The sequence below is a fragment of the Mus caroli genome, unplaced genomic scaffold (genome assembly GCF_978045245.1).
Source record: "Mus caroli unplaced genomic scaffold, Mus_caroli_1 scaffold_1, whole genome shotgun sequence".
Classification (NCBI taxonomy): domain Eukaryota; kingdom Metazoa; phylum Chordata; class Mammalia; order Rodentia; family Muridae; genus Mus; species Mus caroli.
In genome coordinates this window covers 55,336,001-55,351,573 of record NW_028227256.1, presented here as the reverse complement: position 1 = coordinate 55,351,573, position 15,573 = coordinate 55,336,001, and the positions used below count along the sequence as shown (strand labels likewise).

The window sequence follows — 15,573 nt, the reverse complement described above, 5'->3', positions numbered from 1 at the left end:
CGGAAGTGGTCCTTTGCGTTCTGCTTCCGACTCCAGGCCGCTGTGTGAAGTTGCTGGGCGACAGAGGGTTCCGCTTCTTAGTGAGGTTGTGAGTAGAGCTCTCAGGAGCCGAGGGGTGAGGTGCGCGGTCCTCCGAGTTCTAGTCGGTGTGCTGAGGAGAGCCTGGCGGGAAAGTAGGGCGTTCCCCGCGGAGGGCTCCGGGCTCTACTTCCGGTGGCGCTCAGACACGCTTTTGGAACCCGCAGGCATGCCAGCTCCAGTGGTTGAGACTTTTCCGTTCCCGCAGCAGCGGTGCTGAGCGCAGTGGGTGAGTGTGGAGAAAAGGCTTTTATCCTTTTCTCCGTGCACTCAAACGCCTGCTGCGCCCCACGTTGGTGCAAATTTATTTCTTGGGATCCTCGTGGTGAACTCTCGGGCTGGAGATGGTGTTTCTGGGACTTTTTAATACGATTGATAAGTTAGCAAGATGTGGCGTTTGGGGGGAAAAAAAAAACTGTGAAGTATAGAAAATTATTGTACAGACGTCTTAAGTAAAGTAGGTGTCCCGGGTAAAGGGAGTCCCAGTGCCTATCTAGAGCACTAGACCGGGAGGTGGGGCTATGCCTCCCCTGCAGAAAGAAAGCCTTGAAGAAAATGAGTAAAGTAAGTGCGCGCTGGGGTGGCTTGTCGCGTTGGGTAGGATCAACACTTCTATGATAGGATTTTCGTTGTTTTTTTTTTTTTGTTTTGTTTTGTTTTTGGTTTTTCGAGACAGGGTTTCTCTTTATAGCTCTGGCTGTCCTGGAGCTCACTTTGTAGACCAGGCTGGCCTCGAACTCAGAAATCCGCCTGCCTCTGCCTCCCGAGTGCTGGGACTAAAGGCGTGCGCCACCACGCCCGGCTAGGATTTTCATTTAGAGGATGCTAGTCTAAGCTTTTCGTTGTAAATCTACCATAAAAATGAACAAGTATGGTGGGAACTTGATAGGGTAAAGTGAACTAATTTCTCTCTCTCTCTTGTAGGAGCTTTGAAAAATTAAACAGTGCTTCCTAGAACCATCAAGAAGGAAAATGGTGAGTATGTATCATAGAATTATTCTACGTGGGTGGTTGGTTGCTTGTTTCTAACCCCTTTGGGTTCCCTGGACCTAGAGACACAAGCAGATGTGGGTGCTGGGAACTGAACAGGCCCTGCTGCAAAGGCAACAAGTCCTGGTACCTGCCAAGCCTGCCCTCTCAGCCGCCCATTACATGGTTTTTAATTTGTGTGTGTGTGTGTGTGTGTGTGTGTGTTTTGGTTTTTCGAGACAGGGTTTCTCTGTGTAGCCCTGGCTGTCCTGGAACTCATTCTGTAGACCAGGCTGGCCTCGAACTCAGAAATCCACCTGTCTCTGCCTCCCAAGTGCTAGGATTAAAGGCATGTGCCACCACACCTGGCTGTTTTTTAATTTTTTTTTTTTTTTTTTTTTCATTTCGAGACAGGGTTTCTCTGATAGCCCTGGCTGTCCTGGAACTCACTTTGTAGACCAGGCTGGCCTCGAACTCAGAAATCCGCCTGCCTCTGCCTCCCGAGTGCTGGGATTAAAGGCGTGCGCCACCACACCCGGCCTGTTTTTTAATTTTTAATGAATATTTTTTTGGAGGAAGTCAGACAGGATAGTGAGTGTGTAGCTCAGTGGCAGAGTGCGTTCCTAGGATAAGGGAGGAGAGGGGACGGGAGGGGATGTGGCGAGGGAGAGACTGTGTGTACCAGTATAGAGGGAACAAAGTAGAATAAACAAGTGGACATGATCATTACAACATTACCCTGCTGGTGTGGTCCCAGCACTCAGGAGGTAACCTTGCTCCCAGCCTCTATAGGCCGTCCCAGTCTCATAGACCTTTCGTTAAAAGACACAAAAGGAACTAAACAAGCAAACAGTGTGCCCTTTCCCCGCAGAGGTGAGCAGCACAGGTAGAATAGCAGGGAGTGTAGCTCCTGTGTCCACTGAAGCACCCCACTCACTTCGGGACACTGTTGTAAGAAGACAGGCACAGGAGCTGGGGCAAGAAGACTGCTCCTGGTGCAACCCTGGCTGCACAGCAAGATTTGACTCAAAAAAGGGGGGTGAGGGGAAGCCTCCAAATAGTTTCCTTCATCTCTTGAGGTAAAGATGCGGATAACAAGTAAAGGTCCCAAGCAACAGATACCACAATAAAAGGAAGAGGCCTTCGAGAAAGCATTGTGGCCAGTAGGTCTTGGAAATGCCGACAAATTTGGATTGTTGTCTTTAGTAAATGAAGTAATTGCTTTTTTAACCCATTTCCTTAAAGTCAAACTACCCAAAAGAAATAGTGGAAACTGTTTGGAAAACATCAACTTATTAACATTTTTCAGCTAAATATTTGTGATGTTGAGACATAAAAATTAGGAATAGGTATAACCATTGTTCTTAATTCATGAAAAATTCAAGGTAAAACTAATGATTTCTACTACGATGTTTGCATCCAGAATTTAGCAGAGATGCCGCTTTCCATCTGTATAAGTCTTCAAGAGATGTTCTTCCTGCTATTGAAATTAATTTGCGACTTATCTATCAGAGCTGCTTTATGTGAACAAGTCATCTTTAATGTCTTTAATCAGATTGCCAACTTGAATATCCAGTCAAAGAAATAATACAGAACCTATAGTTACTGGAAGAAATATCTTTTGTTTTCATATTCTCCTTCTTTTAGTCTGTGACACTGCATACAGATGTGGGAGATATCAAGATAGAAGTCTTCTGTGAGAGAACACCCAAAACATGTGAGGTGAGTATCATTGCATATTAATATTCAACTAATGAGGTGGTACATGACTTTAATCCCAGCACTCAGGAAGCAGAGTCTAGTGGATTTCTGAGTTCAAGGCCAGCCTGGTCTACAGAGTGAGTTCTAAGCCAAACAGAGCTACAGAGTGAGACCTGTCCTTAAAACAAACAAAACAACAACATAAACACACTAATATAACAGGATGACAGTTCTTTCTTTATCCTGACTGGCTCCCGAATAAATGAGGCAGAAGATTTATTTAATCAAGCTTTATGGCACAATAGCTGAGCCGTATAATCCATTTTAGTCCTCTAAACTAATATGGCTACCTCCCAGCCCAAATCCCCAAGCCACTTTCATCTCAGTATTGGTCTGAACACACTCCAGGCGTGTTCCCATGGTGTCGCCTCAACCGTCTCCTCATAGTGAATCCTCTTCTCCTGTCTCTCCTGCTCCCCTGGCTGGAGTCAGAAGTCCAGCCCTGTTCTCTCCTCTGCTCAGCCATTGGCTGACCGGCTTTTATGGACAAATTAGAGAATAAATGGGGAGCGATGTTTACACCACACTGAGACCAGAGATTCTTAGAGTAAGCATTACGATGCCATGTCAGGATTGCAGGCAGATATGGGGGCAGAGAAATCAGCAATCGAATAATATAAGAATAATTTTTACACAGTGCACAATAACGCTATGCCTTTTGAAACTGAATTATTTAAATAAAAAAAACTTTCTGTGAACCCACTGTCAGGAAAAGGTCTATCTGATGTCAGAGTTAAATAAGAGGAAGGATGAGACTGGGGCAATTACTCAGCAGAGAAGAGTGTTTGCTATGCAGGCATGAAGAACAGAGTTCAAATTCCCAGAATCCATAGAGAATACTGGGTGTGGTCACACTGGCTTGTAATCCCAGTGCCAGGGGGTGGGACAAAGACAAGAGGACTCCTGGGGCTTCCTGGACAGTAGCCAGCTCCAGGTTCAGTGAGAGACCCTGTCTCAGAGGGATTCTCAACCTTCTCTTGCTTCTGCTTATGCACAAAGGCTCGCTTACCTCACACATGCGTGTACACACCGCAAGTGCACCACACATACAAAGGAAATATAAATAGGTAGGTGCTTTTCCTGTAACCATCGAGTACCCAGTATCTTTTTTCTTCTTCTGCCTCATTTGTGTTCAGGAGCTTTGACTACTTAGTCTGTCGAAATGACAAGGATAAACGGAAGAAGAGTCAACTACTTTTCATTCGTGCAATTATTTGTTAAAAGGCTATCCAGCCATGTCTAGGGAACAGTGATGAGCAAGGGACAGTCACTGCCCTCATTCACTCCAGCTGGGAATGAAGACAAGAGCAGCAAGTTAAGTGACTGCAAAAGAGCAGAGTGCCTTAAGCTGCAGAGAGTGCAGGGCGGAGCATGCAGGGCTCCTGGGACCAGCTGAAACCTCACTGGTTTATCCCAAGAGCTGATCCTAACAGTTGTAGTTAAATGTGCTACAATAGTGTTTTCAGTGACCATAACTGGACCTTTATTTCAAGTATGGTTCTGCCCAAGCTATTTCTCAATCACTGTTTTTATTCTCTTCAGAATTTCTTGGCTCTTTGTGCCAGTAATTACTACAACGGCTGTGTGTTTCATAGAAATATCAAGGGCTTCATGGTTCAAACAGGAGATCCAACAGGTAAGTTTGTCCACTAACTGAAATTAGGAAAATTGGATATAGCATATGAAAAAGATGTGTAAAATAGTTGAAAAATAAAGCTCCTTATAACAGGACGACTTTGACAATAGCAGAAAAGTTTAGGAATTTGTTTCAAAGATATATTTACTTTTAAGAGTTTTACCTGCATGTGTGCAAGGGCCCTACATGCATACCTGGTGACTCCTGAGCCAACATTGGCATTCTGGAAACTGAACTGAACCCAGGTCCTTCGTAAAAGCAGTGCTCTTTCTTTATTACAGCATTTCTCCCTCCCCTTCCACCCCTCCAAAGCTTCCCACGTACCCACCCATCTTTGATCTCCTTCAAACTCATGGAGTCCTTTTGCATCAGTTGTCATTGCATGGATATATGTTTTTGTACATATTGTCCATGTTAGTTTTATGTCAACTTGATACAACATAGAGCAGTGGTTCTCAACCTGTGGGTCACAGCCCTTTTCCAGGTGAAGTTTTCACGAGGATTGCTTAAGACCATTGGAAAACACAGATACCTACATTAAGATTTCTAACAGTAGCAAAATTGGTTGTGAAGTAGCAACAAAAGTAATTTTATGGTTAGGGGTCACCACAATATGTGGGACTGTATTAAAGGATCTTAGCATTACATAGGCTGAGAAACCGTGAGCTAGAGTCATCAGAGAAGAGGAAGCCTTACTTGTTGCTAACAAAATGCTAACATCAGGCTGTAGGCAAGACTTGTAGGGTATTTTCTTAATCAGTGATTGATGTGGGAGGACCCAGCCCATTGTGGGTGGGCCCCCGCAGGCTTGTGGTCTTGGGTTCTATAAGGAAGCAGACTGAGCAGGCAGAAGCAGCACCCTCCATGGCCTCTGCCTCAGCTCCTGCCTCCAGCTTTTTCAATCCTTACCACACTGCTTTTCCTTTTCTTTCTCTCTTTTTTAATCTCTTTTTTATTTATTTATTTATTTTATTTTATTTCTTTTGGTTTTTCAAGACAGGGTTTCTCTGTGTAGTCCTGGCTGTCATGGAACTCGATCTGTACGCCAGGCTGGCCTCAAACTTAGAAAGATCTCTCTGCCTCTGCTTCCTGAGTGTTGGGACTAAAGATGTGCGCCACCATCACCCGGCTACCCGCACTGCTTTTGATGATGAACTGTTATATGGAATTGTGAGTGAGAGAAACTATTTCCTCTACCCCAAGTTGCTTTTGGTCATGGTGTTTCATCGCAGCCATAGTAACCTGTTAAGACACATATATTCCCAGATGTGACCTGTTGAGTCAGACATACATGTCACCTGTGTGTATGTCTGCAAAGCTAAGCGGTTGGCAGTGGATAACGGATTGCTGTGCTCCTCCTGGGGACACATTTCCTGCTTTTGCAATACTCCATTGCCTGTAGTTCTTTGTGTAGGGTTGAGTCCTCAAGGACATTGCCCCATGCAGTTTGGTCTTATCTCCTCCTTATGCAGTTCATCAAGTGTTTGCTTTTTGGTTTGGGGAGATTTTTGTTTTGTTTGACACAGGGTTTCTCTGTGTGTAGCCCTGGCTATCCTGGAACAACTTCTGTAGACCAGATTAGCCTCAAACTCACAAGAGATCCACCTGCTCCTGCATTCTGTGAATCAGCAAGTATTCTTAATAGCTGAACCATGAAACAGGGTTTCATCATATAACCCAGATTTGCCTCAAACTCAACAATCCTCCTGCCTCTCTCTACCTATGGGTGCTGGGAATGCAGGCATGTACCATCATACATTAAGAAATTAATGAACTTGCTTTTGGTCCAGCCAGCAGCAAAATTTTTAGAAAAAGGAGGTATTAGCGCATAGATATAAAATATGAGCAGTATTAATGAGGAGGGTTTTCTCTTTGTTATGAGGCTGCTAGAAGCCAGCTGGTATATGACAGACAACAGACTCTTGTCTTGGGTACTTGCAAGGCTGAAACATGAGCACTGTAAGTTCAAGGTCAACCAGGATAACTTAAGGAAATTCTACCTCAAAATATTAGTTTAAAAAAAAAAAAGATGGGAATGCTGGAGATACATAACTCATTGGTAGACACTTGAATAGTCTTGTGTTCAAACTTCTAAACTGTTTCTCTCTCTTACACACACACAGCAACACACACACACACACTTAGTTACATTTAAAGAGCTCAGCTAGGGCTGGAGATTGCCTCTGTGGTAGTGCACTTGCCTAGCATGTGCACTGCCCTGGGTTGGATCCCCACCACTGGATAAATATATGTTATGATATAAAGCACTCCTCCCATTCTAAAAATGGAGTTCCCGTTGAAACCTAATTAGATGCCACTTGGTTTGCTTGTCTTGTTATACAGGTACTGGAAGAGGAGGTTGCAGTATCTGGGGCAAAAAGTTTGAGGATGAATACAGTGAATATCTGAAGGTATATCCCTGTGATTCCAGTTACACTTGAACACTTTTTCTATATGATGTAACACATCAATATCATGAGCTAGGTGTGGTGGTACACACCCTTAGTCCCTACACATGAGAGGCAACAGCAGATTGATCTCTGTGAGTTCAAGGCCAGTTTGCTCTACACAGTGAGTTCCAGGCCAGCCAAGGCTATCTCAACAAACAAATCATTATAAAATGAATATACTTTCGTATAGTGTTTGCACCCTCGGTGATATCAGAGTGGAACTAATCGGCAGTTGTAGCCTGGCTAGAACTGGCTCTGGAGTCATGCATCTCTGCACTGGGATGAAAGAGCTTATCCTTGAGTCCAGCTTGAAGTATTTCGGGGCTGGGGAGATGGCTCAGCGGGTAAGAGCACCGACTGCCGCCGGGCATGGTGGCGCATGCCTTTAATCCCAGCACTCGGGAGGCAGAGGCAGGCGGATTTCTGAATTCGAGGCTAGCCTGGTCTACAAAGTGAGTTCCAGGACAGCCAGGGCTAAACAGAGAAACCCTGTCTGGAAAAACCAACCAAAAAAAAAAAAAAAAAAAAATAGAGCACTGACTGCTCTTCAGAGGTCCTGAGTTCAAATCCCAGCAACCACATGGTGGCTCACAACCATCTGTAATGGGATCTGATGCCCTCTTCTGGTGTGTCTGAGGGGAGTGACAGTGTACTCACATAAAATAAATAAATAAATCTTTTAAAAAAGTATTTAGCAAGACATATAGGAAGGGCTTATTACCATCTCACCACAGAGTTTGAGTTAACTGACATGAGCCACTGGCCTTCTGAGGATCTGTGTAGCCTTGGCTGGCCTCAAACTCATGGTGGTCTGCCTGCTTCAGACTGCAAGTGCTGGGATTAAAGGGGTGCACCTCCATGCCTGGTCTCTCACGGCCGTTCTTGATGAAGGAAGGAAAGACTGGATTGCAGTATCATCACTCTCTGTTTTTATTTTTTGAAGACTTATTTTCACAATTTTTAATTATCTATGGGTGTGTGTTTCAAAATGTTAGTATGTGCCCATGAGTGCAGATGCCTCAGAGACCTGGAGTTCAGCAGAGCTGCAGTAACAGTTGTGAGCTGTGTGGAATGGGTGCTGGGAACCTAACTCGGGTCCTGGGAGAGCATTACTAATCATGAGCCACATCCCCAGCCAGGCGCCAACTTTTCTACGTCTCTATTAGACACTTGTATATGCCTGTATTATCTTTACTTCATACTTCCACTGAGAAGTGCGTATAAAGAATCAGTTACTAGGGAGCTGGAGAGATGGCCCAGTGGTTAAGAACACTGACTCCTCTTCCATAGGCCCTGAGTTCAATTCCCAGCAATCACATGGTGTGGCTCGCAATGGTGTGTCTGAAGACAGTGACAATGTACTCACATACATAAAATGAGTAAATCTTTAAAAAGGAAGAAGGAAGCTGGGCGTGGTGGTGCACACCTTTAATCCCAGCACTCAGGAGGCAGAGGCAGGCGGAATTCTGAGTTCGAGGCCAGCCTGTCTACAAAGTGAGTTCCAGGACAGCCAGGGCTATACAGAGAAACCCTGTCTCGAAAAACAAAAAAAAAAAAAGGAAGGAGGAGGAGGAGAAGCATCAGTTACTAGGGCTGGCAGGATGTCTCAGTGGCTAAGGGCACTGACTGCCCTTCTAGAGGACCCACGTTCAATTCCCAACATTCATATAGCTCTTCACATCTGTAACTCCAGTTCCAGAGAGCCCAACTCCCTGTTTTGGCCTCTACTTATACTACACACGCCTGATACACACACACACACACACATTGATTCAAGCAAAACACTCATACACATAAACTGTAAAAATTAAAAAGTAATTTAGTTTTTAAAACAGGGTTTCTTTATGTAGTTATGGCACCCCTAAAACTTGCTCTGTAGACCAGATTTCTTAAACACAGAGATCCCCCTGCCTCTGCCTCCTGAGTTCTGGGATTAAAGGTGCATGCCACTATACCTGGCTAAGTAAATACTTTGTATTAAAACAACAACAACAACAAAAACTAGCACCAGATCTGGTGACCTATGTTGATAAGCAAATGCCGAAGAAAATAAGGTAGAAGGATTACTAATTTGAGACCAGTCTAAGCTATATCTTTCTCTTGACCTGGGGATGGAGCTCAGTGGATAGAATGCTTGAATGGCAGGTAGAAAGCCTTGGGCTCAGTCCCCAGAGATACAAGATCAAGCCATGGTGATGACACCTGAAATCTCAGCATGCCAGAGGTCGAGAGAGACAGGAAGGTCAGACATCTAAGGCCAGTCTCAACTACAGAATGAATCAAATGAGTTGGTGATGGGTATTCAAGGTTTACAATCTATATATGCCAGAGGAGCTCTTGTACATATGCTCCAATCTTGTAGACATACTCCAAGGGACACATGCCCATTAATTATCAAATGAAAACATTTTAGCATACTCAGTAGTGACAAAGCGTACTGCAGTCTTTGTACTGTGTGGCTCAGGTGGGTCTTGAACTCCTCCTACCTCAGCTCCCCAGATGCTAAGATTCTAGGCATGTGCCACCACACCCGAATAGTACTCATCTGTCACCGAGGTAATAATGTATTATTTAGATGTAGCTGCACCTCCCTAGCTTTTCTAGCTAGTGACACCTGACCAATAGCTAATGCTAGATTAATCAATTCTTCTATACCATGCCTTGTAAATTAGTAGTATTGATGATAATAGAACTAGGTGAGACCTCAGGTCAACCAGTCCTGGGCTAATAAATTGATTCACTGGCCATGGAGGAAGATTCAAGGATGCATTCTTTATGACCATTAAGAGAAGAAATCTGGCCGGGCGTGGTGGCGCACGCCTTTAATCCCAGCACTTGGGAGGCAGAGGCAGGCGGATTTCTGAGTTCGAGGCCAGCCTGGTCTACAGAGTGAGTTCCAGGACAGCCAGGACTACACAGAGAAACCCTGTCTCGAAAAACCAAAAAAAAAAAAAAAAAAAAAAAAAAGAGAAGAAATCTGGGGGCTGGAGAGGTGGCTCAGCAGTTAAGAGCACTGAGTGCTCTCCCAGAGGTCCTGAGTTCAAATCCCAGCAACCACATGGTGGCTCACAACCATCTGTAGAGGGACCTGATGCCCTCTTCTGGTGTGTCTGAAGACATATGAGCACATCGACAGTGTGCTCATATCCATAAAATAAATAAATCTTTTTGAAAAAGAAAAAGAAATCCTTGGGCAGGAGAGATACACTGTTGAACTTGCCAGACTCTCTCTCTGCTCAGTTGTTAGTTTGCTATCTGCTCAACTCTTGTGAGCATCTGCATCTTGAACAGATCCCAGAAGTAGTCCAACGCCCTTGTTTTTCAGATTAAGAAGCTAGCCTAGTGTATTTGAGAAGAGATTTGGAGGATTTGGGTTTTGTTGCCTGATTGTTTTTTCATTGTAGTGCACTATTCCTTAATATAAGTGTAAGGAATGTTTCTGTTATACACAGATAGAAATAAAAGTGTTTGTGACTGCTTCTTCAAAATGAAAATGAGATGCATTGGAGGATGTGATAATTATTTAAGAAAATTATATGCTGGGTTTTAGTGATTCAGATAATACATAGCCTGCACATTTTGATTAATACTAATAGAGAAGCTAGCGGAACCATGTCTCAGTCCCCTGAATATTGAGAAAGCAGAGAGTAATTCAGTTTGCCTTTGGAATCTGCAGTTACAGCACAGTCAAATTAATGCCTTGGTTTTTCTTTTTTAGCACAATGTTCGAGGTGTTGTATCTATGGCTAATAATGGCCCAAATACCAATGGATCTCAGTTCTTCATCACCTACGGCAAGCAGCCACACTTGGACATGAAGTATACAGTGTTTGGAAAGTGAGTGTTGTCGTCATCTCTTTCTTTGGCATGTCGGTGTTCTTGCATGGTGTGATCACAGCATAGCTAACACTGGAAAGACCAGTTCCACAACTAAACGCCCTGGGCACCCCAGTCATCAGCCGTCAGCCCCTGAGGAAGTTATCCTTCCTTCTTCCCTCCCTCCCTCCTCCTCCTCCTCTCCCTCCTCCTCCTCCTCTCCCTCCTCCTCCTCTCCCTCCTCCTTTTTTAAAGAGTTAAAAAAGAAAGAACTTTCCCAAAGGTCTAGAACTTGTTGATGTGGCCGCACCTTGCCTGCAGGTAGAGTGGGTGATGTTTCTCAGTGTGTGGGCTGTGCCTTCAGGGAAGTGTACCTGATCAGATCCTAGGGAGCTGTTTGGCAGTTCTTGCTTAATTATGCGTTATAAACATTCAACCTTAAAGCCACTTTTATAATTCATTAGGAGGTAAAATGTATCCATCAACATGTGTCTGTCACGTTCAGTAATAAAAAACTACTTGGCCCTGGAGTACCAGGACATATTTGTTTGGTTTTAACAAGATTTTTTAAAACAATGTAGCCCAGACTTTCCTCTCTAGTGGACCTCCTGGCTCAGCCTTCCCTGTGCTGAGATGAACAGGTAGAGTCACCTTGCTTGGCTAGAGTTTTATTGAAAAGTTTGGATGTTAAGTTAGGTTTAAAAATTAGACACTCCCCTGTTTACTTGTGTTCCAAGCACATGTGTCTAGCTTGGCATATAATTAATGCGGCAACTGGAGCATTAGGCTGAAGGCATCTAACCATCTTCACATCTGCATACCAACACCCTAAAACTAAAGGGTAGCCTTTAGGTCATGGATTACTTGGTTCTTAGGGGCTTTTTTTTTCTCAATTTTATTTATATGATTGAATGTATATTCACCGTGTGCATGCCTGGTACCTGCAGAGGTCAGAAGAGGGTTTTGGGTCCCTTAGAACTGAAGCTGTGAGCAGCTGTGTGGTGCTGGGAACCAAACCCAGGTCCTCGGTAAGAGCAGCAAGTGCCCTTAACCAATGAGCTCTCTCTAGTCCCCTAAACTACTTGAAGTTGTATTTCTACACACATTTTTCTGGAAAGAAAACATGTAAGTTTTCTGTGGTTTCCTAAGGATCTCATCGTCTTGATTCATGGCCTACAAGTCTGCCGCCCCCCCCCCTTTTTTTTTTTTTTTTTTTTTTGCAGAAGCTCAGAATTTCTGAGGTTCTCTGGTTTTCATATAGACCAGAAGACAATTTATAGACCTTAATTGTCTCGACATAGGAGTACATTTAAAAGGTGTTGTTGTGGTGGTTATCCCCTCCAGGAATTCTACTTCCGTGCTTCTCTTGTATTTTGTGTTTGTTTTGTTTAAGCAAGGGTCTCACTACGGAGCCCCAGCTGACATGGAACTCACTATGTAGATCAGGATGGCCTTGAACTTATAGATAAATGCCTGCCTTTGCCTCCTCCTTCCAAGTGCTGGGATTAAAGCTTGTGCACGAAACCTAGCTGTTCATTTCTATGTTCTTTTGTATCTTAGTGGAAATGCAAAATGTAAATCTGTTTTGTTTGTTTTGTTTTTTGTTTTTAAAGTACATGTTTCATGAAATTGGAGAGATGTCTCAGAAGTTAAAAGCACTGGCTGTTCTTCCACAGGACCAGGGTTCAATTCCCAGAACCTACACAGTGGCTTCCAACCTCTGTAACTCCAGTTCCTGGGGAACTAACACCCTCTTCTGGCTGGCTTCCTGGGGTACTGCATACCTGTGGTTTACAGGCATATGTGCTGGCAAAACATGCATACACATAAGATAAAAATTTAAGTTCATATATAAACCCTGATGCCTGCTTTGCATTGCATTGAAGTTTTTTTTACTACAAGGCTTCTTTGACTCACAATTGTACAATTTTCAGTCCATGATCATTTGTTCCAGTGCTTTGTTGTGTTTAGCGAATCATAGAAGCATGTAGTGTACCAATGCTGTTCACTTCATGGCCAAGAAGCAAAAGAAAGAGGAAGAGATACGGTCCCACAATCCCCCTTATTAGCATAACACTGCCAGGTGGTGGTGGCGCACGTCTTTAATCCCAGCACTCGGGAAGCAGAGGCAGGCAGATTTCTGAGTTCGAGGCCAGCCTGGTCTACAGAGTGAGTTCCAGGACAGCCAGGGCTACACAGAGAAACCCTGTCTTGAAAAACCAAAAAATAAAAATTTTTTAAAAAGCATAACCCTATGACCCAAACAAAGACCTCCCTCCATGCACCCCACCCCACCCCCGTCTCCTCCACCTCCGTGGGCGCATGCGTGCTCAAGTGTACAGATGAGAATGTTCATGTGTAAAGACCAGGTGGCTTCCTTAATCTCTCACTGGTCTGGAGCTGCTTCAGCTAGCCAGCAAGCCCCAGGGATCCTCCTGTGTCCACTCAGCCAGCTCTGGGGTTATAGATGCTAGGGTTAAACTCACACCCTAACACTTGCACAGAAGCTATCTCCCCAAGTCCTCGGCCCTAGCCCTTAAAGGCTTGTGCACCTCCCAGTAGCCCCAAACTGGGGACCAAACCTCCAGCATGTGGACCTCTGAGGGACACTCAAGTTCCAAACCAAAGCAGCAAGTACATGTGTCCTTGAGGTCACCCAGTTGTCGTGAGAAAGGCCTGGGGAGGTGTGTGTCCTAAGCCTCCTGAATCAGGGCCACAGGACTGTCTTGGTGTTTTGTGCATGAGACCAGCCTTTATGTTCCACTTTGCCACTTGGGTCCAGGACACACAATCCAGCCAGGCCACATGAGTGTAAAGGAAGGCAGAGGAGAGCACTCTCCTCTGAAGACTGTAGTTGCTGTAGATACTTTATATTTCAAGTGAGGGATTTTTTACATGCTGTGTTGTTTCTATTTCAGGGTAATAGACGGTCTGGAGACTTTGGATGAATTGGAGAAGTTACCAGTAAATGAGAAGACATACAGACCTCTTAATGATGTACACATTAAGGACATAACTATTCATGCCAACCCATTTGCTCAGTAGCTGTCATGGACCTGGACAGATACTTAGTGAACACTTCACTGGAACACGCCCATTGTGGTTTATCCAGTTCTCCTTCTCCTGGTGTTTACAGTAATGGGCTCCATGTAGGAGCCCTGTAGCTTCCCTCCCCATCTGAGCATACTCTGTGCCACTGCTGTTGTTCAGTGTGTTCACTTTAAATAGAAAGCCATGCCTTTTTTTTTTATCACATGTGAGTGTCCTTTTTTTTTTTAAGATTTATTTATTATTATACATAAGTACACTGTAGCTGTCTTCAGACGTGCCAGAAGAGGGTGTCAGATCTCATTACGGGTGGTTGTGAGGCACCTTGTGGTTGCTGGGATTTGAACTCAGGGCCTTGGGAAGAGTTGTCAGTGCTCTTACTCGATGAGCCATCTCCCCAGCCCGTGAGTGTCCATTTTTAATGCTGATCCTCATGTGCAGGCACTTTTTGGAGCACCTGAATTACCACGCTAGTGTATGTGCTAGAAATACTTTCCCTTCACTATTCATGTGCTGCAGGCAGTAGGACGAATGTATGGCCTACTACCTGGTGTTGCTCGCCTTTAATCTCAGCACCTCAGAGGCAGAGGCGGGGGAGCTCTGTGAGTTTGAGGCAAGCCTGGTGTACAAATTGAGTTCCAGAACAGCCAGGACACAGAGTAACATCTTCTCAAACAAAATGGAAAGAAAGGAAGGAAGGGAAGGGAGGTGGAGGTGGAGAGCTGGCCTGTTACAGCTGAGACAGCATCATGAAGCCAGGCTGTGCTACGAAGCAAATCTTGACTCAAGAAAACAAGATGACAGTGCTGAGGGCCGTTTTCTCTCTGGGGGAGGTTGGGTGTTTGTTTGGGGTGGTGGGTGGTCCTGAAACTTGGTAGGACTCCCCAGGCTGACTTCTTCCTCTCAGTCCTTTGTGTCCCTAATGCTGTGGGCAGATGTGAGCCCTCACATTTGGTTACCAATTTTTAAAAATAGTGCCAATACATTGACGTCCTGGTTCTTACGAACTTATTGTGTTGGGGTGGATGGTTTCACACATCTTTAGTCCCAGCATTCCAGAAACAGTGAGTCAAGGCCACCCTGGTTTAAATAGAGAATTCTAGTCCAACCAGGGCTACACAGTAAAAAAGAAAGGGGAAAAGGGATTATCCTAACAGTGCTTAACCAGTTATAGCCATGAAGATAACAAAGATGGGCTTGGTGGTTAAGAGCACTGACTGCTCTTCCAAAGGTCTTGAGTTCAATTCCCAGCAACCACATGGTGGCTCTCAACCATCTGTAATGGGATCCGATGCCCTCTTCTGGTGTGTCTGAAGAGAGCTAGAGTGTACTCATATACTTAAATAAATCTTTAAAAAAAAAAAAAAAGATAACAAAGGTAGGGAGGTATATTGGTTGCCTGCTGTGGGTCTGACATAGGCACTATGATGATCAGGATCAGGAATTCCTGTCTGCACAGGCTGAGTTGACTGGTCCACACTGGTCACATTAGTGTCTGGGTTTTTAGCATTCTGTTCTCCTTGTTAACTGACAATATAACTAAGACAACTACAATCATGATTGCCTGCTTTTCTACCCTTTAAAAAGAAAGCAGTGGTAGTGTGTGGACTTTCTGGCCAACTATGAGACCTGGGATCTGAGGACGTGACAGAACTGGGCAGACTACAGTCTAATGCTGCAGACAACCTTACTTCAGGTTCAGTGTACTTCTATACACTAATGTAACAGCAGTGATGCAAGGAAGGCTGTTGGAGTTTTAAAAAAATGTAAATTAGGTCAATAAGCACATATTAGACATTCACAGAGAAGCCCTTT

The 15,573-nt window shown here is 44.4% G+C and overlaps 1 protein-coding gene across 7 annotated transcripts; it reads left to right on the top strand.

Moving 5' to 3' along the window:
- On the top strand, nucleotides 1-13,965 carry Ppil3 (peptidylprolyl isomerase like 3). Of its 7 annotated transcripts, none has more exons than XM_085837530.1 (8): nucleotides 2-88; nucleotides 246-307; nucleotides 1,003-1,053; nucleotides 2,695-2,769; nucleotides 4,351-4,444; nucleotides 6,788-6,855; nucleotides 10,613-10,731; nucleotides 13,629-13,965. In XM_085837530.1, exons 3-8 carry the CDS (start codon nucleotides 1,051-1,053, stop codon nucleotides 13,753-13,755), a joined length of 486 nt encoding a protein of 161 aa, XP_085693656.1. In that variant the 5' UTR covers nucleotides 2-88; nucleotides 246-307; nucleotides 1,003-1,050; the 3' UTR covers nucleotides 13,756-13,965. The 7 variants fall into 7 exon arrangements, with proteins under 7 accessions (XP_085693663.1, XP_085693656.1, XP_085693664.1 ...); XM_085837532.1 differs by having other exon boundaries at nucleotides 4-85; XM_085837529.1 differs by having other exon boundaries at nucleotides 4-120.
- The last annotated feature ends 1,608 nt before the right edge of the window (nucleotides 13,966-15,573 follow it).

What these genes read in the sequence shown, in the direction of transcription:
- Ppil3 (XM_085837537.1), top strand. An exon ending in GAACACCCAAAACATGTGAG is followed by an intron (nt 2,770 to 4,350) that starts GTGAGTATCATT and finishes TATTCTCTTCAG; the next exon opens with AATTTCTTGGCTCTTTGTGC. An exon ending in AATACAGTGAATATCTGAAG is followed by an intron (nt 6,856 to 10,612) that starts GTATATCCCTGT and finishes TTTCTTTTTTAG; the next exon opens with CACAATGTTCGAGGTGTTGT.